At 39.9% G+C, this 27,107-nt stretch overlaps 1 protein-coding gene across 2 annotated transcripts in view; it reads right to left on the reverse strand.

The window, feature by feature from the left end:
* tiam2b (TIAM Rac1 associated GEF 2b) overlaps positions 1–26,222 on the reverse strand; it is a 47,742-nt gene extending 21,520 nt beyond the window's left edge. Inside the window, exons 1-3 of one of the 2 annotated variants that reach the window (XM_084433064.1) lie at positions 26,082–26,222; positions 1,595–1,805; positions 288–1,403 (exon numbers count right to left, since the gene is read on the reverse strand). In XM_084433064.1, the coding sequence (XP_084289190.1) occupies positions 288–1,397 (1,110 nt within the window). In that variant the 5' untranslated portion in view covers positions 1,398–1,403; positions 1,595–1,805; positions 26,082–26,222. Of the gene's footprint in view, positions 1–287; positions 1,404–1,594; positions 1,806–26,081 lie in introns of those variants that run through there. The other variant, XM_084433063.1, reaches the window with a different exon arrangement.
* Between the last annotated feature and the right edge of the window lie 885 nt (positions 26,223–27,107).

A 27,107-nucleotide genomic window follows, 5' to 3' on the forward strand; every position in this document is an offset into this window, starting at 1 on the left:
CTTTTACACCCTTCCTCTGACTTTTTTCTTAACAACTCATGGTTCAAATTATGGTCAGATCAACAAGTATACCCTTTTAAAACATCTGTAAATCATTGTTTCAGAGAGGTCTGTCATCTTAGAATGTTTTACAGCATTGAAAAAAATGTCAACTTCAACTAGAACACTGAATAGTAGATGGAATTTCAATATGATAACATCAGCATGATTTTGGAGTCAAACAGGAAGATCTGCTATGCTGACAGACATGTGCTAATGCCCAGTACACCAAAAAATTATTTTCTCACCTGCAGTCTCCGCTTCTTCCTACTCAGACTTCCCGTCCAATCGCTGAGGCGGCGGATGCGACTTTTGAGTGAGTCCTTCCTTGTGTTCCCATCAGGAACTGCTTTTCTGCATGGTAGGGTATGTGAGGTGTAATGCTGAGTTTCCTGACTCTCGTCTTGGGAGTTTGCATCCAGGGAAGAGGTCAGTGAGGCTTGGAGCTGAGGAGTGTCCTCAAGCTGATCCGCCACTAGGATGCCCACGGTAGGGAATGGCAAAGTCATGTTGGGATTTGTGTATAGATCAGATAATCCATTATGTTCCAAATGAAGGAGCACAGAGTCCCCAATACCACTGTCCCCCTCAGCGTGGTTGGTATTGAACCCATTGCTATAGGAATCACTGCTTGCGTACTGACTGGCATGAACTGTGGTTTGGCAGGCGAGGCTACCCATATGATTCTCAGACTGTTCTGTGGTGTACCCACTAAAACATCCAAGGTCCACTGTACGTGTGGATGAGAGTGTGGTATATCCACTACTGTTGTCTGAAGGCTGGCTGGTGGTGAAGACGTTGTCACAAAGATCTGTTCCATTCCCCCAGGGTGAGTCATACCATGAGCCCTCAGAGCTAAGAGAGCTCCCATTACTGGCCCTCTGGGTAGCATCAACAGGTCCACTGAGACAACTGCTCAGTGATAGCTCAACATCCGGTTCCTTACGTGCATTGGTAAACTCTACCCTCAGACTTCCATCCTCACGAAAAAGAACTTTGGGACTGCTCTTACTGTCTTTAAGCTCAGAACTGGGGCTCCTCATAGGGGCCTGGAGGCCTCCAGTCTGTTGTCTGCAGCCAACAAAAAAACCATTTCCCTGGAATAAAATGTTGTCTTGGTGGCTCTCTGCACATATTTTGTCACTAGATCTCCCCTTAATGCAGTCATAATGGCGGGAGATGTAAGGTTGGCTGTTCTTGTGTGGTGAAAAAACATTTTTGGCCTTGTATCCAGACGTGCTCTCAGAGTTCCTCCACCAAGAGTGCGGGGACAGTACCTCCTCTTTTTTTTTTAGGGAGCTAGATTTTCCCTTACCAGGGATGATGAAACTGCTGTACTGACTATCTGTATTTCCCATTCTGATCTGTGAGGAAAATGGTAGCAAAACATCAAGCTGAAAGTTAATTATCCCATTCATCCATCTTCCTACCTAACTCCATATATTTATACATCTGTCTAAACTGACTACATGAGTCTATCCATCCAACTATCCACCTAAACACAAACACACACATTTAAAACAACAATATTGTATAGTAGTAGAGTTACTTTTACCTGTTATACTGCCACTTGTCAAAGCACACAAAGATATTCCTTCATATTTCTGTTAGACGTATTCCTTTGCAGTGGTCATCCTCCTTTCCCAATGTTCTCTATGGCCGACTTCTCTCTGTTCCTGCCTTGTGCAGCATCTGACTCTCACTGAGATCCTTCGCCCTTCACTGTCTCTCTACCACAGCTGTTCCCCTCTCTCTCCATCGCTCAACTGTGGAGAAACAGAGGAAGGGAGGGGCATGTGTCAGTAACACACAGTCGGCTCTTATGTGTGCAGTCTGCAGTGGGAAGCCCCACTCCAACCCCCAACCCCAAATCTAAACAGACCTCATGCTTCTGTCCTGCTGCCACATTCCATGACGTAGCACCACAAGCTTTTACAAGGGTAGACTTCATACAACCTCACTGTTTATTTTCAGGCTAGGAAATTCCTCACAATTTTCTTTTTATTTTTTTGTCTGAACCATAATGGTTGAGTAACTCGACCCCTCCAAGCAAAGTGTTTGGACTGAATATATGTTTGTGTTAGCATTGTTTTGTCTTAAAGCTAAATTTGGAAAATATCCATAATGAACATTTTATTAGTGGCAGGATGAAGTGCTGCTGGCTGCTTGGGAACTTTCATATCCTGTGAACGTTATTGAGGGGTTAAGGGTGAGAAGGAACTTTGGGGTGCCAGAGCAGCTCGAGAGGATATGGATATGGTGGGTTGGGGGAGGATTATAAACACACCACCCTAACCATGACCTCTAACCCGGGAGTGAGCACTGAATGCCACTAACACCATCTTCTTTCACACGACCAAGCTTCAATGAAGCAAGGAACAGTGTGCTGGAGATGCATCAGGGAGGCGGACGGCTGCTTCATTATGATAAGTACCAGCAGGCAGTGTGATGATATGCTTCGAACACTGTGGCTTTTTAAGACATGGAACACAGAAGCAGCCAATGTGCTTTGTCGGTTCCAGACGCCGGGCTGCAGAGGGCTGAACCAGGGTATTGTGGGATGTATGTCCTGTCCCATTCAGAAAAGATGATCTGAATGGCAGTCGCTCACATTGTGAGCTTCTTTGTGCATCTCACTGGCCATCTGCTGCCCTAAGGAGTGAGATCAGTCACCCTCGACCCGCGCAATTCACTCATTCCAAAAAGAAGCACAAGACTGGGCAGTGCCAAACTTTACTAGAATTCAACAGCCTGAGCCAGGAGCGGCTATGTGAGAAGTCAAAGGCACTTGTTGAAGGATGCATGTGTATGTTTTGTTATGTATAGGTATTTTCCATCTGCTCTTGACACTAAGCGTCACAGACCTTCCGTGAATTAAAAGTCAAGCATATGTCTGCCACTAATATTTCCTACTAATCATATAGACTACTCTTATGATACTTTTTTGATTATTGTAGGAAAAATGCTCTATGGACATTAATGAAACCTTAAATCATGTGATTTTTTTGCCATTTATTTTTCCAATTTGGTGATCCAACTAATGATTTTTGCCAGGTGTACAATAAAACAGGTGAAAAATCCCTTAGACTTACATTGAAAGAGGGACACAAGCCATATATTTAGAATATCATAGGGACTTGGGGTAAGCTCTTTGACTTTGTCAGCAAGCAAACACCCAGAACACCCTATAGAGTTTTGCACGGTCCACTCACATATAATTCAGGAACTATAAATGTTTAGTTATAAGTTAAAGTGGGACAGTTTTATTGATTTATTGTTTTCATTTTAAAGTCTACCAGGTGCACATATGCATAAGACACTGTGAATGTAGTCTTGCTTCTCCAAACCAATAAGCAATCACAGTCCTGCAGCCTGATATAAAACACATGCACATCTACACACACATTACACCCAGCAAACAGTGATTATGTCTGCCTGGCTCTAAGAATGAAGGCATTATAAAAGTATGTATTTTTATAAAGGACAACTCTAAGCGGTTTTGGGAGGGGTAGTTTTGGGTGGTAGAGGCAGCTGGCCGCCTGGAAGACCATCATGACTGGGCCTCTTGTTTGACCCAGCATGCCATAACTACCAGCACACCACGTTTAAGACAAACTACCACACCAAAGACAACACAGAGCACCGAGGAGAAGGGAGAGAGAGAGAGAGAGACCATTGTTGGTTCCAGGTGTTAGGGGTGTGATTGCTTGATAAAAGTAATGGGTTGGATCAAAGAAACAGACAGGAAGTGCACACATAGCACACACACGTTGTTTGATTCCAAGATGATTTTCTGGAACATAGGGGAAATTTGCGGCTCATAGAAGAGTAGACTAACCCTTGTGAAAAAGCACTTACTTTTTACTGAATTTTACTGAATGTGCACTTGTAGTGTGCTTTAAATTAGAGGTATATTAAAAAAAGAAACTGTACTTGCAGATGATATGATATTAATGCAATAAAAGGCTACTTGAGTACACTTGTCAGTACATTCGGCAGTACACTTTAATCAAATTTCGAAGAAAACGTAAGTAATTTTGAATTTACAGTTACTTAAACATGTTCTACTTAAATGGGACAAAAAGCACTCCTAAGTTCAACTCCTTGCATTTAATGTATATTTAAAGTATACTACATTTTAATTTAATTGTAAATAGCATGCAATTAAATGTCCACCAAAATTACATTAATTTTGCACTTAAATATATTATTTTAAAGTTTATAATTTCCATAATAAGTATTCTTTTTAAAAACTATGCTAAAGTGTAGTTCTTTTCACAAGGGAAATCATATCATAATACAACACTAGGCAATACAGGAAATAGATTTTCAATTTGCTTTGGCTGCTGTTGTCAACTGTAACTGATGATGAGATGTGATGGGCCAAGGTCTGTGTGCTATCAGACATACAGAAGCATTTACGTAACACACCACCATCAATACTAACTGAATATACTGTAACAGAGCATCAAACTGCTGCCAATTTCCAGAAAACTGTTTTTGTTGGCGCTAGACGGCAGTCAATTCAAAAGCAATCTGTGAGAATACTGAGCAAAAGCGACGATGGCAGTTTCCATGAGAGATTTTGTTGATGTCAGGCTGGTAAAAATGTGTTTAGCTTTGTCTAATGTTCACTAAATAATTTACATTTTATGAACACAATTTGAATGGTGTTTGCCCTTGCAAAACTCGCCATCATGTGTCACAAACCCTGCTCGGGACTCATGTTTTGTGTTTCTGTTTTGTTGCTGTTTCCTGTTTAACTTGTAGTAGTTTTGTAGTTTTCTTTGTTGATTAGTTTCATTGATTGTTCCCAGTTTTTTTGTTATGCTTGTTTGGCCTTCATCCCTGTCTGTATTTACAGTAAGTCCTCGTGTTTCCCTTGTTCGGTGTCTGGTGTTGTTCTTTATGGATGTATTGCGTGCACTTAGTTTACATCACATTCGTGAACCTTGCTATTGCTAGTCACAGCAGGTGGCATTAGGTGGAGGGACATTCTAAATCTAGAGAGCACCTGATTGGACAAAAAATTGGATGCGCACATGAGTGCAAAAGTCATCACTATTTTTGCTCTGATTTCCTGGAAGGGAAAGGAAGAGACTGTAAAGTGCAAAAAGTTAATGTTGTCTATTTTTAAGTGTAGCCTACTCTAGCATATAAATGTTCTCAAAGCTTTCCCCCAAAATTTCTTTGATTAATTATTTCGAAAGGTACTTTAGAGGCTACAGTCGAAATGAAATAAAAAGGAATAAGTGGTTGAAGGGGGGTTGCATGCTTTTTCCTGACAGGAAAGCAGTTGTGTGCGTCACAGAACAATCCAGAGCGGAAGGAAAGCACTGCAGGCGAATGTGAGGTATAGCTCACAGGAAGACCATGCTGAAACAGGGTAGATATATAAAGAGGGCAAGGTCTTTGTGCACTGGGACATTTCTCATGGGAAAATGAAGGGATGATTGGATAAGACAGGTCTGGAGGGAACAGCACTAGGACACAGGAAGCATGGCTGGACCTGTTCCTCCCTCTTCCTGAGACATAGACTCTTATAGCCCGCTTGTGGGCAGAAATGGGAGAGTTCTTCAATCTGCTTCCGCTGTTCTTCTGCTTTGTAATGAGCATGAGGAGTTTGTCTTTGTTTTGCTTTATCTTTTCTGAATTGCATGACTTGCTTGACTTCTGTGGGTCCTTTTGAAGCAAGTCAGTCCAGCTGTGTCTAGTCAGCTCCTACTTGCTTTCAGTAAGACTGAAATCTCCAAAACTGTTAGTCAAGATTACATTGCACTCATATTGCTTCACATTAACACCCGCCAACCCACATTACATAAGTGGCGTGTAACGCAGTCACTCCTACTAGCCACTATGGCGGATTGAATTTTATTTCTAATATATACATTTTTCAATTGTAATCTTTTAAAAAATGCTTCTGAAGTGCTATGTAGTGCTGTCAAAAATATATATTTTTTCGATACATATCGATACTGAAATATCTGAAACACTTCCAATACTCATTTCCCGCAGAATAGATACACTTTACCAACTGCGCTTTCTCACTCTCTCATTTCTCCGACAGCGAGTGACACACAAACCCGCCTCTCCTCACTCACTCGTTTAATTGTCTCCGGATGAATATTGTTGATGACTCGTTTAATTTGCTCTGGATGAATATTGTTGGTGTTACAGTGCTTGAATTCCGGCGTGGGATTGGGCGTATTGCATATAATTGTTACTCATTCCCGCAGATTTTGTGCTCACACCCAAAGTGTTTTAAAGCTGTTAAAGGGGTCATATAATGCCATTTTTGTACAAGCTAATATGATTCTTTAGGGTCTAAATTAAAAGTTTGTAATATACTTTAATTAAAAATTCTCAGTAGTATTGTAAGAAAACACTCATTTTTTCCTGGTCAAAAACAGCTCTGTTTTCAGCACGCCATTTAAGTGCATGTGCCTTTAAATGATAATGAGCTTTGCTCACCCCGCCCCTCTGTTCTGTGGGGCGTTTTGACATAATACACCTGGAGTGTTGCCTTGACAACAGTTGAGGGTATATTTTGAAGAATGGCAGCGGGAGTCTCTGAGGACACTGTGCAACCGTATCAATTTGAACCGGAGATGGACCCGGAACAAGATGACGGCCGCGAAGAAGTTCGACAATTAAGGCTCGAACAGGACGTTTCTGAATGGTTGGTTAACGTAATGTCACTTTGATCTATCTTTGTATGTACTGGCAGGGTAGAGTAGTGAGATACGAACGCTATGTGTTTACTGATGTATACTTTAGTTCATTGACAGATTGATGTTACAGATAATGGTCATGAAAACCTTTTTTTCGGTAAACGTAGGCTTGTCAGTGATGCGTAACGTTATCTAAGCAGTGTTAGGTACAGTACAACTGTCAGGGCTGAAGCACTGATATGAGGTCACGGCAGGAATGTTTCTAACAGTAGTTGAAGGACACCTAAGAATTTTGTATTACCATTCATCTTCATGCAGTTATAACTGTTTTTTTTTACATTACTTCTTAATCAGTAACAGACACCATTATAAACCATCTACAAAAGTAAGCTTAGTGTAGTATTACCACGTTAACTTTAACACCTGCGTACACAGTTTGTAATAACACAATAACCATAACGCGTTGTTCATTATAAACGTGGGATTATGAATTATACTGAGAACGTCGTACATAGAAAACATGCCGTAATGTACCCTTAGTGTAAACCTTAGCCGCATTCATCGTGAAGCGTGCAAGCGATTTGCAAAGATTAATATAAAGATTAATATAAAGTTTAATAAAACGTTACACTCACTTCTTCTGGAGGTGCAGCAGGAACACGAATAGTTGGTACCGATCCTTTCTTCAGGAGCAGCTTCTTAGCAAAACCAGCTTTATACTGCCCCTTGTTTGTAAAGCAGGCTGGTGTATGAAATGATTCGCGCAAACATGAAAGCATTGCTGTTGATCATGGGGAATATTCCCTTCGAAAACAAAACTCAGCCACTGCGTCTTCAGCGGTTCGGATTTAGGCTATGTTTACACGTAAACGATCTGAAGAGAAAACGCAAAAGTGGCGTTGCGTTATCACTTTTTATTCTGCGTTTAGACGAGCGTTATGGGGGGGAAATCTGCGTGCATATGGTGACGCAAAAGTGTGTGAAATTTGATGTAGTATGCCCTCCAGGCGGCTAGGTGGCAATGTGAAGCACTGCCACACAACAACACCAAGTCCGCGCGCCTGCATACAACCTTCCTTCTACTACAGACTTTTGCGTTTTTACCCTTTAGACGGGAACGCGACGGTGGAGCGTTTTTAAGATTTCCACTCTGGAGGGTGGTTTCACTTTTTTGCGTTTTTAAGCCCCAAAAACGCCGTCGCCGTCGCCGTCGCCGTCTAAACGAAAGGCACATCTGATAAAATATTTTTACGTTTTCACCCGCGAGCGTTCTCGTGTAAACAGGGCCTTAGGAACATCAAAATGACTGCTGTGTTCGTTATTACACCCAAGAACAGAACACCACAATCGCCTAGACGCCATTCTGCTCATAGACAGTGCTCCAGCGTATCAACAACGGCGGACTATGATGACAGCTCGCTCACGAGCGAGGGCGGGTCTGTGTTGAAACGCTGCTGTCAATTAACAATCGTGGGAGGGGCGTCCAACGGCTTGATTTGAGACGGGAAAACATATAAGAAGATTAAAAAAAAAAACACTGGATGGATTTTTAGCATTTTATGATGGTTGTGTACAGGCACTGCAGTACAATCAACTTGTAAAAGTGCATATACCATTATATGACCCCTTTAAAGCCGGCGCTCAGTACTAAATTGAGTTCTTTTTTGCTGCTTATGGCACTTTAACAGTTAAATACACACAAAATAATGTTTAAATGCCAGTCTTGGCGAGGATTCACGTAAACTCAGTAAGTTTTGTTTTAAGTGAACGTAAACAGTTGAGAAAGAAAATGCATGTGTAACAGTATAATGGATCCATGCTTTAGGTCTTAAAGTGACAGAAGCCTGATATACCTGCTGCCAAATTATGAGATAATATTAAAAATATCTATATGGCAGTTTTTCCCCGAGGTAAATATAAATGTCGATGTCAAAATTGTGGCCAGTGAAAATGCTGAGTGGCTAATAACTTTGGAAGACAAAGCATACTTAAAAAAGTACTTATACTTATACTGTAGTATGGAAATTATATACATTAAATGAATACTTAAGTGTGAACTTAATGTAATATTTTCTTACACTTAATTGCAATTTAATGAAAAAGTATTATAGTTTAGATTTATATTAAATGCAATAATAAAAGAAATATGGTACTAACGACTATACTGACAAGCATTTATGGTAAACTAAAATATACTGTAATGTCATTTCAATTTAAACTTTTATGCCATGTATTTAAATACTGTTTATGATTACACATTGTATATTAACTTTAAATAAAATATCAAGTAACTATATTTTGTTAAAACACTTATTTAAAGCCTAATTTAAAGCACAACAAAAGATTATTAAAATATAATGTTTTATAATGTACTTCAAATAAAACTTAATTTGATTTTGGAAAGTTCCCTTTTTAAAAGTTTACTTAAACACAGTAATGAAAATATTCTCTCTTGCAGTATACTGAAGTGACCTTTTATTTAATCAAATTTATATCTCCAAGTACAGTTTTTAATGCTTGTCAGATTTGAAATACATTAAAAGTGAACGGAGACTTCTGACCACACGCGTTCTGTTTTCCATGTCTTAAAAGATGCATACATAAAAACTGTCAAAGTTACAGTTAGCAGTAAGACAACTACAGTAGTTCGTTCTGCAGTTTTGGGAGTATTCTAATGTTTTTATATTACAATTTTACACTGCAAGGCTGTATTCATTGGGTCTGTATGCTTTTCTCTGGAGGACTAACATTTGGCCACTGCCATGTTTTAGCACCTGACTCTCACCAGCAAACCACACAAACACACAGTTGCTGCCCACTAATGGGCAGGATGCTGCGGTTACAGCTAAGCCAGAGTAAACACGGCAATCCTACACCTTAAACACACCGAAACACACAACTCACAAAATCAATACAGCTCCAACTGCATCTTTCTTCAATAAATTCCCATTGTTTATCTTTTTGCTTAGACTTCAATAATAGTGTTAACAATGACAAACTGATATTTTCCAGGGAATAAACAAAGTTAGTTGTAATGTACACTATACAGTTAAGTAAACAAAGCCTTGCCAAAGACTCTTGAAGAAAACATACATGATTTGTTAATATTGTTTGTTGCAGAGTACAAGCCTTAAGACCTTATTAACATTCCTCTCAGGTGATCCATTCACAATTGATCAGGCGAGACACACTGTCGTTTAGGCTACACCTGGTAGTAACGTCTCAAATGTGTCTCCTTGTGATTACATTTCAAAAGATCTCTGATTTTGTGAGTACAAACATAATTTACGTCAGTGCATTGGTGCATGTTTATAAAGGTCAAACATAAAAAAAAACTAAAACTTAACATGACTCAAAATACACTATTCAACATGTGATTCTCCCACAACTGTTATGTACAGAGCCCCTAAGGTGACATGGTGGTGAACAAATATATGACAAGGGAGAAAAAATAATAAGTCAATGCTTTTGCATTCTCTCGCAAATGTTTTGCGTTCCCCTGAGAAACTTTGCATTCGCTTGCAAAACCTTTGCGTTCCCTCGCAAAAGCTTTTCCATTTGCTTGCAAAAATTGCATGTTCTTTGCAACTGTACACAAAGTTTGTTGGTGGAACCAACGCAAAGTTTCTCACAATTCTGACTTTATAACACGCAATTACGACTTTATATCATGCAATTCTGACTTTATAACACACAATTGCGACTTTATATGATGTAAACTCGCAATTGAATTGTCAGAATTGAGTCAAAAGTCAGAACTGTAAGATAAAAAAGTCACTTTTTTATTTTTCATTCTGTGGCGGAAACAAGCTTCCATAAAAATCATGTTCTGTGCTTTCCGAAATTTTTCAATCGGATGTTTTTCTTTCTAGCAAAAGTTACACAGTTTAAAACCTGTTGTTGTTCAGTTTATAATTTATAATAACAGGTGAGTCAAGTTGCCCTTACACTGCAAAGATTCATAATGGTTTGGAGATATGTTGATTCTTTTGCTGTCTTGCAATCACTGATATCTTTGGAAATACAAAACTGTTTGATATAACTAAGTTTACCCATGATGTAACATAATTTGTCATAAAAAAAGCACTTTTCTGAGTAAAGCATGGCATTGCTCAACACTAAAGACAGATTTCACCAAGGTACGGAAATGACCTGCCCATTCATTTCACTGATAAAAGTCCAGCCTGCCAAGAATTTCTCTCTCATATCGACAAAGAAAAGAGTCATTTCCTTTGGCCATACACTGTTCTTGAGCCCTTTCCTGCTTGAGCCCTTTCACTGCCCAATCAGAAAGGCCTTTTTCTTTTCAAATGTCAGAGAAATCAGTCCACCCATCCATGTCAGTTCCGGTTAGGCAGTTTGGGTCAAACATGTATGGGAACAATGTTGAAGGGTTATTCCTTACGAAACTCACACTGGGAGTTTTGCATCTTAAGAACTGGGTTGGAATATTCCTCCTACCTGAGAATATCCACTGTAATTGCTTGAGTATACTTCATTTTCCATGTTTCTAGTGCAAATTTGAGTGTGAAAGCCTTTAAAAGTGCACTGCATTGACCATGAGTCATTTTTGTTTTTGTTTTTGAGCACTCAAATCACTCACACATGCACACAGTGCTGCAAACAGTGTGCATAGACATCAGATCTGTCAGCAAGCCAGAGCGAACCACCGACAAGGAAAATATATTTTGGTCCTATAAGAAAACCCATCTTCTGACCCAAAAGACCCCTTTGATGGTGTCACATGGATGTTTAGATTCAACCGCACCCTTGTTGGCTGGTGCTCATTAAATGCTTCATTTCTAACGTTTGCTGTAGTTGTTACATTCAGTCATCCTCTGCTACAAAAGAACCTCCTCTAGGCTGAAAGGAACATTGTAAACAAACCCAAAAGACCCTTCTCTCTTACATAACAGGACTGCATATTGTGGTTCCTGTCTACACCAAAAATCTGATCTCACCACAGGGAATTTAAGAGGCGTGCCTCTTACACAACACAGCACGAGCGCTGGACAGAACGGAAAATACTGTTGGAGAAAGACTCATAGGCATAGTCAGAGGAGAGCACGTTGAATCAGAGCATGTCCTTTAGCAGGCTTCATGTCTCCTGAATGCATCATTGGGTAGTTGTATTTGCTAACGCAATCATTACAACTGCACATAGATGTTTACATGACATACTTTTGGAGATGTCTTTCAATGTTATGGAAACCCAATATAAAGTCGTCTAATAAAATATAGTCGCAATGGTGAGAAAAAGTGAATATTACACAAAATAAAGTCGCAATTGTGAGATATGATGGATTTCACAGAAATGTTGTGAGATATAGTGGCAAGGATGTACCTTGGGGGACAGAAATGGTCTCCTACTGTACCCCTATTTCTGACAGTGTAGCAATGTAACACGCTATACTCCATTTAAAACGACTCTAATTTAGCAAATTAGCAAGCATTTATATGATCTCATAATAGTTGAGAGACTTATGCAATTTTTGTACTTTTAACTAAGTCATTATGACTTATTTTTTGGCAAAGGGGGTTTTAAAATGGTAAAAACTTGAAATGGTGTCATGATCTAAAATATACCCTTTCCCTAAATATATATAACATATAGGCCACTGTATAAAGTTTGAAATGTTAAATGCAGAACGAATCTTGATTAAAAAAACACAGACACATTATGCATCATCTACAGTTAGGAACTTATTAGGAACAAATTTACTTGTCCAGCACTTTGTGCTAAGGACATTAATGATACCTCAAATTGTTTGTCTTGAGAATTAAGGCTCTTTTGACTTAGGCCAGTAAGTAACCAACCCAGAACACCCTAACAACCAATTAGTAACAACCTGGCAACCACCCACAACTTCTGCATGTTCAAACAGCACTCATTTTTCTAGTTTTACTGTGAATTATGGGTCATAAAGGTTCACAGAAAGTCTTTGTGGGGAAAGGGGCTCTGTTTAATGCACATTAAATCCTTAATCTTATAGGATTTGAGAGTTACCAGTTTACCGTTCCACTAGTCAAGACTCTGTGGCTTAGCTTAGATTGGCTTTTAATGCCTTAAAACAGGCATTTCTCAGATTTTAAACAATATTCTAGTTGTGTCAGTGTACTGTTTAATACCAGTTTTAATGCAAAACGTTGGAGTAACTGTTGCTGTGGTTTCCGTCAAAGGTAAAAGAGACTGTTCTCTTCTTTAGTGTTGAGTAAAAATATGAACTTGTAGCCTAACTTTTGTGGTTTGTTTGAAAATGCTGTTGCAAACCCCCTTATTCACACCCTGCACTTCCAGCAGACATCATATTTCCGTAGGCAAGCTAAAGTCCTGATAAACAGTTGTCTGGATAAGGGAGTGAATAAGAATCATCAGTCCTGAGAACTGAAGAGAAACACTGCATGTGTAATTAAAAGCAGCTGCGGCTGAAGGCTGATCATTATACTGGGGGGAAGGCCTGGGAAAAGTGGATGATGTCATGAGGAGCCCATCTTAAAACAGTTGAACGTAGCATTCTGCATTTTACTTAGCAGTTCAGTAAAGGATGGGAAAACGTTTCTGTTTATCGCCGGAGGGATGGATCAGGCTGGGAATCAAGCCAGCTCTTACTCTGCGGTAAATCTCATTAGAGAAACCAGAGAAAACAAACTGTTAAAATAGCACATGCCTGTTCCTTTTCTCTGACTGGAGACAAAAGCGTTTCTCTGAGAAGTCGTGGTTATCTCTGCGAATTTACTGCATCATACTACAATCATTTGATGTGCGTCGCAAAGAAGACACACTGGCGCATGGCTTTCCCAAGGTCCATTATTAACACAGAAGCGGGATCCTGATAAGATCGTATTTTACTGTTAAATAGCAGAGCGGCTGATTCGGGGTCCTTGAGTTTCCAGTGTGGTGTGACCACAGCAAGCCCCCAAACCGCTCGGTGCCCCCCTCACCCAAACGGACGCCTAGACTAACCGACCTCCGGCTCCAAAAATTACAGCCATGGGCACACAGCACTCCTCATTTCCATATGCTACATGACTAAAACTCCCCATTTCTAGGAAGCTGTGTGTTCACACGACACAAACAAACACAAGGCATGTTTAACTATGCAGGCTGAAGTGAAGGCATCCATATATCCATATGTATATAGTTGAGGAAAGGAGATATTTAAGGTGAGAATCATCCTTTGTTGACTTAATTTTCTTTTTAAGAGACATTTGTTCATGAAACAGACTACACTCATGCTATTAGTCTGTTTTTGTGTGCAGATTGTGTTAAAAACCTAGTCCTCTTCAAAAAGGGCTATAAACAGGGACATGTATGTGACGGCCAGGAGGTTAAACAGAAGCAAAGGTATCGACTATTTAAACTCAAACTAATCTTGCGTTCTGTCACATTTGCACCTTTTCACTTAAGTGGTCAGACTGGGTTTGATCCAAATTCCAGAATCAGCGAATTCACCTCAACCCACACATGCCCAAAAATTAAAAAGGGGGTTCAGGTTTGCCAAGGACAATGTCAGCCCTGTTTGATTTGGACTAAGGTGAATTCCCTTTCCCCATGTGTTGAGTTTCCACATCAGATCCCTGCTGGATGTTCAATGGCTCTTTGGCTTGCAGAGCTGTGGGTGTTCGGCTGAAAGGCAGGCACGTGCTTGAGCTGGATTTGCTTTCATACTGGTGTTGAATGAGAAGAATGGAAACCATGTCAGATTTTATGCTAAATACAGCTTAGGTTTTAAGTCAACATGCTTCTGTACATTACTATTTTTTCAAATCGTTAGCCTCATAGCATAATTGCCTAAGTAATATTTTTTTTAAAATGACTTAGGCAATTATGTTATGAGGCTAACGAAATGTAAGACCTCTGTAAATTACATTAGAGGTTCACACAAATAATGAAAATTATGTCATCATTTACTCACACTCATGTCATTCCAAACCTGTAAAACTTTTGTTCATCTTCAGAACAGAAATGAAGATGTTTTTAATTAAATCTTGAGAGGTTTCTGTCCCTCCATTAACAGTCACAACTACCACTTTGTCACTTCAAAAAGTTAATAAAGGGATCGTAAAACTAAACCATTTGAATCAGGTGGTTTAGTCAAAATTTTCTGAAGAGACTCGATCGCTTTATATGAGGAACAGATTGAATTTAGGTTTTTATTCACATATATACATTTATCAATCAATTCACACATCAGTTGTGGTAAACTGAAGCTCAAGCATGTTTGCTTGAGGTGCGAGAACCAATGAGGTTCATTCTTGTGTTACGCAGCACGTTTGAGCTTCAGCAATAACCAGTGAGGTTCATTCTTGTGTTACGCAGTACGTTTGAGCTTCAGCAAGAACCAGTGAGGTTAATTCTCATGTTACGCAGCATATTTGAGCTTCAGCAAGAACCAAAGAGGTTCATTATTGTGTTACGCAGCACGATTGAGCTTCAGCAAGAACCAATGAGGTTCATTCTCGTGTTACGCAGCACGTTTGAGCTTCAACAAGAACCAGTGAGGTTCATTCCTGTGTTAAGAAACACTTTTGAGTTTCAGCAAGAACCAATGAGGTTCATTCTTGTGTTACACAGCACGTTTGAGCTTCAGCAAGAACCAATGAAGTTAATTCTTGTGTTACGCAGCACGTTTGAGCTTCAGCAATAACCAATGAGGTTCATTCTTGTGTTACGCAGCACGCTTGAGCTTCAGCAAGAACCAATGATGTTCATTCTCGTGTTACGCAGCACGTTTGAGCTTCTTCAAGACCAATAAGGTTCATTCTTGTGTTACGCAGCAGGTTTGAGCTTCTTCAAGAACCAATGAGGTTCATTCTTGTGTTACGCAGAACGTTTGAGCTTCAACAAAAACCAGTGAGGTTCATTCTTGTTACGCAGCACGTTTGAGCTTCCACAAAAACCAATGAGGTTCATTCTCATGTTATGCAGCTCGTTTGAGCTTCAACAAGAACCAATGAGGTTCATTCTTGTGTTAAGAAACACTTTTGAGCTTCAACAAGAACCAATGAGGTTCATTCTCATGTTACGCAGCACATTTGAGCTTCCGTAAGAACCAATGAGGTTCATTCTTGTGTGTTAAGAAACACGTTTGAGCTTCAACAAGAACCAATGAGGTTCATTCTCGTGTTACGCAGCACGTTTGAGCTTCCGCAAGAACCAGTGTGGTTTATTCTTGTGTTACGCAGCACGTTTGAGCTTCCGTAAGAACCAGTGAGGTTCATTCTTGTGTGTTAAGAAACACGTTTGAGCTTCTGCAAAAATCAATGAGGTTCATTCTTGTGTTACGCAGCACATTTGAGCTTCAACAAGAACTGATGCGGTTCATTCTCGTGTGTTAAGAAGCACTTTTGAGCTTCAGCAAGAACCAATGAGGGTTTTTGTCATGCGTCAAGCAGGTTCGGTTGAGGTTCTGCTTATGTTCGCTGATCAATGTTTATATTTATATTTTTACCCAATGTTGAAAATGTTTCAACTCTCTGTGTCTGGAAAAACTGCCAAGCACTCAGCTTGAAACAGACACTCAGCGCCTCGTCATGCTGCTGCCGTTTTTAAATATGCGCCACTCCCATTGAAAACAATTAAAAAATTCGCTGGCAATTTTTTGGGGGTGGACACGCGGCCTAAAGATCATTTTTATACCACTAACAATATTTCAGAGGGTTTTCAGTCTTAAAAGGTGTATTTTTTAAATGTTTTATCAATTTTGAAGACCTGCAGGAAACGCATTCCTTCAGGAAATGCAAATCTAGTTTACGATGTATTAAATGTAATGTGCATCAACATCAATTCAGATTTGATAGATCATAAGGCACTCAACTCAATTACCCAAATTTTCAGTCACAAGTTTGAAAAGCCAGTCTGTTCAAGGAGCAGGCCTCTATAAATTTTGGCAGTGCTGGTCCGAGGGCATGTGGTGACACTAATTGAGTTGAGCTGGGCTAAAATAAGCTGTGAAGATGTTATCACGCCTACTCCAGTGTTGTACCGTCTCCATGGCCTTTGTGCAATTACATGCTTCTGCTGGGCCCCAACAAGCGGCCCAATGTTGAGATTGAGCCAGGCTTAGCAAAAAACAACAGAACTCAAGGAGCACTAATGCCTATCGCATTCCTCCATCACAAAAAAAGTGGGTCTCTGCACACAAAAATGGGGGTTAATTAGGGAGAAAATCCTGTGAAAATTCCGTACGGCAGCAGTTCAGACAGCGGGGAACAGAGGGTCCTTCTTCCAGCCCACAGCACAAAGACATCAAGGCACTTAGAGGGTGGATTGGGGCTGAGAGCCCGCAATGACTAGCAGTGGAAAAATGAAAACAGGAGAGACACGTGATGCAGGTCCAATCTGTTACTCTCCTCTTTTTTCTCTGATAAAAGTTAAACGGCGTGGCACTAATGACCTATTCCAAAGCAAAACAAACACAAACAGCTGGCTAACACAGAAAGCATTTCACACAAAAAGCCATATGTGTTTGTTTGATGGACATTTGGCAAATCAGTCTAACCAGTAAGTTAATTATCCACACATCAACAAAATAAATGTTGCCTTACAAAAAAATCTCTAAATTATACCCTGACTATCTTCAATTTTAATTTCATAGGCTACAAAGCGTGCTGCTATGTAAAATTAAAGCACTTACTAATTTCAGTATAAGTTGTGTGTATTCATACATAACATTTAACTTCTTATCAACTCTAACCTCTAAACTTGTTTTTACTTATCATTAATAATTTAGTGATTTGAACCTGCTGCTTCTACAATGGATAAACAGTTCTTTGTTTTGTTTTTATAATGTGATCTATTGTAAAGTTTAAATTTTGTATGTAAATTTCATCTGTATGTAAAAATTATACTTTTAAAAACTGTAATCTCACTATTAACTAACTATTAACTACGTTTTTTTGCATCAATAAACAACTGTTAGGGATAAACAAGCGCTCAACAAATATGTCTGTGATTGGCTACAATGATCAACAATGACATCTTTGAAGCCCTTCATCGAGCTCTTACACAGATACACATGGGAGTGTTTGAAAACGGCGTCTTTCAGCGGATCCATCTATCAGTGGATATATTAGGGATCGATAGACCCCTGCTTTTAAATGTGTCAACACAATGGCCAATCAGAGGTGTTTAAGAATCTGTTGAACAGCGCTCAACTCTAGTTTTGTGTTATGTTTCAGTTCTGTGCCTCAGTTTTCTCAAGTTTCTCTGTTTCAGTTAGTCTCCTAGGTAACAAATAGTTTAATTAAGTGGTCACAGATGTTTTCACATTTCTTTGATTGGTTTGATCTGTCTATATAATCACTGTTTCTGAGTTCCTTTTGTTAATAAAACAAAGACTGCAGCATTTAAACCATTTTCTCCTCATTATTGCACCCAATTTGTGACAGAAGAACTGACCAAATAATATGGATTTAGTAGCAATCCAGATCCTCCTACTCTCCCAGGAGAACCAATCCCTAGAGGAACACACCTGGACCTTCAACATCTAGTCCACTATGACTACACAAGCCTGTTTGTGTTTTTCCGGGCAGGCCTGAAAGAGAGGACTAGGGTGTGGTCTGGGGAATTAAGAGGGGAGAGGGGGCTCTGGGGAATTTCAAGGAGTACGTGGAGTGGGTACTTCTCCACAACGGTTCCCCATTCACCATCTACAAAGAGCAGGGAGGAGAGCAGAGTGTCAGCCATTACCACAAGCCCAGCAACACCGCCAATCACTTCTGATTAGGTGTGTGAGCTGGCAACATCGCCTTTGCCCCTGGAAGCACTGGTGGAGTATAAGGTGATGTCTGTAGCCCAACACCTTCAACTACAACTACAACTACTTCCCTGCACTGAGCCTGTCCCTGTTGGCAGTACTGAACTTTTAGTTTTGATTTTCCCACCCTGTCTCACACTCCCACCTCCTCTGCCTGTTTTTAAACTGCCTGTTCCAAGTCTGCAAATTCAGTGCTAGAGACCAGTTCCTGGGTTTTATGACTGTTCCATGTTACCCTGTTCTGCCTGTCTGTTCTCACCCATCTGTACTGCTCAGGACTCCAGCTTTGCCTGCACTGCCTCTCCTTAGTCCTTTGGCTCCCTCTCTGATCATCATTGGCTGGCCTCAGTCAGAGAATTTGTCGGTCCAGTCCTGGTGGGTCGACCCAGTAGCTCCACCTAGGACCTCCGGTACGGTACTGAAAGACGCCACTCCTCCTAGGTCTGTCGAGCAGTTGGATCCACCATGGTGCCTCCACTTAGGGCTGTCATCCCTTCGGCTCCACCAGGCTTCCTCGTCCCTCTGGCTCCACATTGGTCAGTCATTGCTCTGTCTACACCATGGCTTCAGCTTTGCTTTGTCCCTCCACCCCTTTGGCTCCATCGGGCTCCTCCTTCCCTTCAACTAGGGCAAAACCCCCAGCAAGCAGCCATATCACCCTGTAGCCCAAGACTGGTTGCCCACTGAAGCTAAGCAGGGCTGAGCCTGGTTAGTACCTGGATAGGAGACCTCCTGAGAAAACCAGGTTGCTGCTGGAAGAGGTGTTAGTGAGGCCAGCAGGGGGCGCTCACCCTGTGGTCTGTGTGGGTCCTAATGCCCCAGTATAGTGACGGGGACACTATACTGCCAAAAGAGCACCGTCCTTCGGATGAGACGTTAAACCGAGGTCCTGACTCTCTGTGGTCATTAAAAATCCCAGGATGTCCTTCGAAAAAGAGTAGGGGTGTAACCCCGGCATCCTGGCCAAATTTGCCCCTTGGCTTCTGTCTATCATGGCCTCCTAATCATCCCCATATACTGATTGGCTTCATCACTGTCTCCTCTCCACCAGTAAGCTGGTGTGTGGTGGGCGTTCTGGCGCAATATGGCTGCCGTCGCATCATCCAAGTGGATGCTGCACATTGGTGGTGGTTGAGGAGATTCCCCCCTTCTATGTAAAGCGCTTTGAGGTCTCAGAAAAAGCGCTATATAAATGTAACGAATTATTATTATTATTATTATTAACTCCGCCTTGGTCCTCAGTCGCTTTACATTCGCCCCAGTCCTCCGGCGCCCTGGCTTCACCTCAATTGCTTGTCGCTGAAGCTCTGCCCTGCCCTCCGTCGTGCCCGGTCCCTGCAGTCCCGTGGTTCCACCTGGGTCTCCACAATCAGCTTCGTCTCAATCACTCATCCCCCTGGTTCCAGCTGCCAAGCCTCCACCATGGCTCCTCCCTCCCTCTCCTGCCTGTACTTTGTCATGGTTCAACGGCCCCCACCTAAGGCCCCTCCCACCCCCTCTATTGAACTCTTGTGTTTTTGTTGTTATTTGTAAGGCGTGAAGACGCACCTTGATGGGGGTGACATGTTAGGGATAATCTGAGTTTGTTTAGGTGAGTTTTGTATTATGTTTCAGTTTTCTCTCGTTTCTGTTTCAGTTTGTCTAGGTTACAAATGGTTTGATTAAGTGGTCACAGGTGTTTTCACATTTCTTTGATTGGTTTGTCTATTTAAGCCCTGTGTTTCTTTCAGTTCATTGTCATTCTACTTCGCATTAAGTTGGTTTCTCTATTTCTGCGTTTATTTTGTTAAAGGGATAGTTCACTTTGAAATAAAATTTTGGTATGTTTTAGCTTACCTCAAGGGCATCCAAGATGTAGGTGTCTTTTTTTCCGCAGTAGTTTCAATTTTGATATTTTTAGGTCAAACCGCTCTTGTCTGTCAGTCATATAATGCAGGTCGATGGTCACTGTCTCAAAACACAAGCACAGAGTCCAAATTAAAACAATTCCCCATCGTCCAAATTAAACAATTCCCCATCGTAAGTACACATTGATGGCCTAAGACACGAAACGAGCGGTTTGTGTGAGAAAACGAACAGTATTTATATCGTTGTTATCTCTTGAACACAGCACACGTCCAAATGATCTGACGGCGCAGGCGGGTATAGATATATAAATAGATGTCGCCTTGGCTACTGCAGTTCATTGGAACGAAACCGTAGCCAAGCGACATCTAGTGTATACATCTATACCCGCCCGTGGGCGGGTATAGATGTATACACTAGATGTCGCCTTCGCTACTGCAGTTCATTGGAACGAAACCGTAGTCAAGGCGACATCTATTTATATATCTATACCCGCCCGCGCCGTCAGATCATTTGGACGTGTGCTGTGTTCAAGAGATAACAACGATATAAATACTGTTCGTTTTCTCACACAAACCGCTCGTTTCGTGTCTTAGGCCATCAATGTGTACTTACGATGGGGAATTGTTTAATTTGGACGATGGGGAATTGTTTTAATTTGGACTCTGTGCTTGGGTTTTGAGACAGTGACCATCGACCTGCATTATATGACTGACAGACAAGAACGGTTTGACCTAAAAATATCAAAATTGAAACTACTGCGGAAACAAAGACACCTACATCTTGGATGCCCTTGAGGTAAGCTAAAACATATCAAAAATTAATTTCAAAGTGAACTATCCCTTTAATAAACAAAATGCATTTAGATCCTTTTCTCCTAATTATTGCAACCAATTTGTGACAACTCCTAATTGCAGCGTATTAACAGTCAGTAAGGTAGTTAAGTTTAGGTATTGGGTAGGATTAAGGGATGTAGAATATGGTCATGCAGAATAAGGCATTAATGTGCTTTACAAGTACTAATAAACAGCCAATTTCCTAGTAAATGCATGCTGATAAGCAACTAGTTAATAGTAAGAATTGGACCCTAAACTAAAGTGTGCCCAATAACCTTGTCATGCTTTAAAGAAGTACAATTATTTTGATGAGTAACATAAAGCATATGAAGTACCTAGATGTACTAAATTGCAACATCATCATTAGAAGTGTTTAATTACAAATATTTAAATACATGACCATAAGATAAATGCTTTACAGTACATTTGACACTTTAAACATATTTCAAAGACAATAGAATTAATTATGAATTTACATCAAAAGACACACTTAAGTGGGTCAAAAAAGCACACTGAAGTTCAGCTAATTGCATTTAATATTAATATAAACTATAATACATCTTCTTTCAATTTTAAGTGTTCAACAGCATTACATACATTTATTATTTCGTATATTATTTCTGTAAAAAGTAAGCTAAAGTGTAGGGGATATCATCAATGGGCCGGAGCACGTTGAGTGTTTTCTGTTAGAACGGTGTCGTGTTAGCGGCCCCTAAGTTAATAACTAATGATCTTTGCAACAGAAGTGAATCAATCAATCAGAACTAACTTTAGCTGGACAATAACTTTATTCTAGAGCTGCTATAAAGCCAAAACAATCTCTGTTACTGTAATTTCCTATTATCACTGTAAAGCTGCTTTGAAACAATCTATATTGTTAAAAGCGCTATATAAATGAAGGTGACTTGACTTGACTTCTCAACAAATAAAATTTTCTGGCTCCAATCTTGCCCAAATGCAGACTAATTAGGCGAGTTTGTGCTATAAAATCAATAAGACAATGACAATAAAACCTACCCTTGCAATCCGTGTAATTTGACCCTAGCAGCTGAGAGCTCACAATGCTTCATTAGTATTCGAACGGAAGGGCGGCATGAACTATGCAGCTCAAAAGGTCAACAAAGTATGCCACATTATACAGGCAAACAAGATATACCAACATAATCCTTTGTTATAAATTTAACAAATGTACACATTGTAAAGAAATGTGATTATGCTTATATGATGCTAACATGGTTATTCCTGACCTTTCAAGTAGTTTCTGTTCATCGGGACAGATGTGACTGGCACAGTTTTCCTCAACTTGTTGTGTTTGAACCAAAAACCGGCCGCAGGTCGGTTCTGATAGGGTCGTGGACAGCAGGGAAACAATATTAAATGCTAATAAAACATTATTTATATAAGCACGCAAGTTTAGGATAGCAAAAAACAGTTGCCAGCGCCAGCATTTTGGATCATTTCACAAAACGTTCACGGCCCCCTGAATTTTTTGTACAATATATATATCATACAATATATATATATAAAAAAGCCTGCTTTAAAACAGAAAAAAAAAATGTATTCTAGCTTCGTGCATTGTTTTTTTATCAACACTTGAATGTGGGTAATTTTCATAAAAAAAAAGCAACATTTTGATCAAAAAAGCTGAGAAAATCGAATTTCTGTCCAAGACTACTTCCAGATAGGATTCAGAACCAGTCCATCAATACCCCCAAAACTTGCACAGTCCTATACCTCTTCATGGGTTTGACATTTCATTCAGTAACATTAGGCAATTTTGATTTATATGTTTAATGGTTGATGATCGCGTTAGCTTACATGTGCGTAAGCAATGCTTCTGTCGCTTGTTTCTGTTTCTTTTTCACTTGTTTTTGGATCCGGAGATTCTGTAATCTTCTGTAAAAAGATGTTTAGTAGCGCCCCCTACCCTATAACAGTGAACATATGGATTGCCAGAAAATTCCACCAATGGAGGGAAAAGAGTTCAAATGGAGGAGAAGAAGCTTACAATTTATTTTGATTCATTGAACATTTTTGCTACTTTTGTACAATTTTGGTACATTGGGTTGCCAATTGATGTCCAATGTAAAATCTATGTCGAAAAGCATAACCAGAACTAATGGATTAGCAGACAGGGCATGCATAACTAGCAAGGTCATTTTTCAAACGGTAATAATCATTACTATTCACTGCGCTTGGTTGACACTCACTGGAATGCATTGGCTTGTTGACTAAAACATTGGATGGAGATCTGATACACAAAGACATTACAAGCCCGAATGACGCCTGGACAGAATTCAACCTCTGAAACATTAGACCAACCTCAGCTCCATGTGCTTACAATTTACCAACAATTATCAAGTGCATTAGCATCACTGAGTAAACTTGGCACGCTGCTTCCAGTCTGTCAGATGTCCAGGTGCAGCTACCTGGCTCTTACGCTCAATTGAAATCAAACAACAGAGCTAATTTGTCACAATCAAGAGATGGAATCAAACCGCTTGTCAGCACTAAATGTAGTGTGTAGTGACTGCAGTAGGCCAAAAGGGAAATGAGAATGCATCGCGATCAGTTAAAGGCACGCCAGAACCAATGACGTACACTGATGTCATACTTGGCTTGATGCGTTATAAGGAGCCAAGTGTGAATGAGATTCGAGAGCAAGATTTTCAGGTCACTGAAACTACCCCGGCAGTTTAGTTTGAAACTGGGTACAGTTCGCATGGAAAAATTGGTAATGCCAAGAGTGCACTGGGGTAACAAACACGAGACTACCTGGTCTGAGTTTGTTTGCACTCGAAATGGCGCGATTCAGGTGAATGTGAAAACAACGCACTTGTTCAGGAAGTAAATCAATGAAAATAAATCCAGAGAAATAAAGAGCATGTCACTGACCTAACTACTTTAATCGATCTGTTCCTCATACAAAGCTCCCATAGACTTCAGAACACTTGGAAAAATGTGCACAAGTCATATTTATGATATGTTTATGGAGCTTGAAAGCCCCTGGTTACCATCTTTTCACATCCTTTTAACCTTTAAGATCAAAAACATCACAGACAGTTAAGTTTAGTTCAGCAGACTAAACATTTTTGGAAGAGAAACCCAAATATAGCATTTCAGATGCGTACCATCACAGGCAAAAGTCCAATTACAGCTCATTATATATCAGTGTGCGCATTCCATTATGATGTGGCCGCTCTGATCAAAAAGCCGGTTTAGTTTAGCTGCAGGAGTGTGTGGTGGTGATTATGGTATGGCGTTTCTATGACAGAGCCAATCTGGTATAAACCTTCTGCTGCTGCTGCTGAAGATGCTTGCTCTACCAAATCCATGGCTTTATTCATCTGCAGCTGATGCTTTGAGCCCCTTTCACCTCAGCTGCACTCTGGGAATCCAGCTGGTCTCTGGATGCTCTTTGAGATCTTGAGATCCATAGCATTCACTTAGAGGCGGCGTCAACAAAGAAGCACACACACAGCCTGCGGATGGGGGTGGTTAAGGCTCTTGAAGACACAATAAAGATGCATGAGGACTCTAAGGGGGCAACATGCTGTGGATTTCGCACGGTGTAAATCATTAATAGGTTTCTCCTATGAACTTAAGGCCCCTGTTATTAAAAAATATATGGGTGGAGAATGAGATTATACTGCTCAGCATCGCTACTTAGACCTTAACTAGCAAATGGAGGAAAATCTCATTAACATTTTATTCAATACTGAGGCAATTGGGAGAAGACCCATAACATTTTAATCTGCGCTCTTCCTCTTCTTGCATATACAGATTGTACTTTGTCAACGGTAGAAAGGTTCTTCAAATTTAGTGGATACCAAATTTGACTAACCAAACATTTCCAAACAGGTGTCCTAAACACTCCCTTTGGCATGGCAAACAGATAGTCCCACCCCAATCTTAAGCATTGGCGGAGGCAATTTTGCTATGCTGGTAAGGATGCACAAAATATAATAGAACATTTAAAGTCACCATGTAATCAAAATTGACAATTCTTTTTTCTTTTTTTTATGGAATATTGCATCATTATAAATTATTTATCAGAGCACATCATTATTTTTTTTTTAAGTAATGTGCCCTCTTTATCTTTAATTATCTCTCTTGCAGCAACATCTCTTCTCTGATGACATATTACTCCTGTCACTCACATGAGACCCACAAATAGCAAACCACAGCCATCTAATCATTTCCCCATGGACAAAATCAAGTCCCGCAAGATGGAAGTCACACAATAGGGAAGAAAAGACTATCATAACTTCTGTTTCATGCCGAGTCTGCCGACTTTAAATTAAAAAAGAAATAAAAGTTAATAAAAAAAAAAAACAGCACCCAGAAAGTGTGTAAATATGTTGTCTTAATTTTATCTATCTCAAGTGTCTTGGACATATTATGGTGTAGGTGTCTTTAAAATAAATGTCACTTGGTTTGATACTTAACTTTTGTTTAAGCGTCCAAATATTTTGGGGCCACAGTGTTATTGCTGTGCAATAGCCTATTATTACAGTAACAGAGAAAAAGAAGAAACAGACAGGAAAAATAAGAGCTCAGCCTATTGTTTGTACATTTAATAATAATAAAAACAGCGGCAGAGAAAGAGAGAGGTCCGTGGCAAAATGAGTATTATGCATAGGTGTCTAATAATGATGCTACTTTACACGGTCCTACGAAGTCTGGCGCATACTGTTTCATAATATTGTGACAAGTCATACAGTGATACATCTAACAATTAGTTATAGGCATCCTTACTAATAATAGATAATACACAAACTGAAATATAATCTGTTTTCGAAAACAACAACAAAAAATGTGCGTAAGCTCATATAAAGGTGTTGTAGGCTACGCTCAACTTGACAGTTTTAATGTAAAATTTCACAGCGCTATCAAACGCATTGCAGAACTAAGAAAAGTTATCCACTCACCACAGCTGAAATGAAGACAACTATTGATCATTAATCACTGTCATTAGACAATATTATCTTTAGGAAACAACATCCTTTAATATGGCTTTATCTTCAAGTACACGTCGTTCTCTCCTCGAGCACAGAACGCCAACTGACCATAATGAGCCAAAGCGCGCGCTGAAACCACACCTCCACCCTCTCCAAAATCTCTTTAAAACAGCCCACTGAAGAACATTGAGTTGTTATTCTCATTCCTGTCGATATTATTCACTTATTAACCAGCTGCTGTTCAAGTGAATAATGTTACTTCACACTCTGTTTCTTTACTGTCTCAGCGACTTCCGATTGTTTTTAGTCGGATACTGTCAATGAATCTGATGGATCATTTCACAAAATCAGACTGATCTCGAATGAATATCGTTTCTTTGTGAAGCGATGAATGAGCTATTGTCAATTTTATTTGTAGTGGTCCGAGAGGGATTGGCGGAAATCAAACTTGACGATTATAGTTGTATAAAATGATTTAAATGATGTATCCGTGAACTGTACATCATTATTTATTTTTTAAATCACGTCCCCTCATAATAATTTTTCATCCCTTGGTGAAGGGTCTCTTCTCTTCTCTGATGATGTGTTTACTGGCACGAGGGCGGGGCAACCTGTCACTTACATGAGATTCACCAATAGCAAACCACAACCATCCAATCAAGTCCTGATGGATAAAATTAAGTCCCGCCTTACTACTACTACTTTTTTTTTGTTTGTTTTGTTTTTTTTGTTTGACCAATCCATCCTCCCACAATTCTTCCACAAATGTCCTTATGCCTGCTACAGCATGTGATTTTGGCAAACCTATAAGATCATTAGAAATCACACTGTATGACATGGATCTAATAAACGTACATATATGTAGACTGTACAATGAAGACATCTATTTTTTTTAAGATTCTGGTTTCACGGTATATCATCATTTCTCCACTGAATCTTTATTGTGGTTTATTTTATTGTCAGGTAAATTTTATTGTCATTTATTGTCTAAGGACA

This window comes from Rutilus rutilus (genome assembly GCF_951802725.1).
Source record: "Rutilus rutilus genome assembly, chromosome: 15".
Classification (NCBI taxonomy): Eukaryota; Metazoa; Chordata; class Actinopteri; order Cypriniformes; family Leuciscidae; genus Rutilus; species Rutilus rutilus.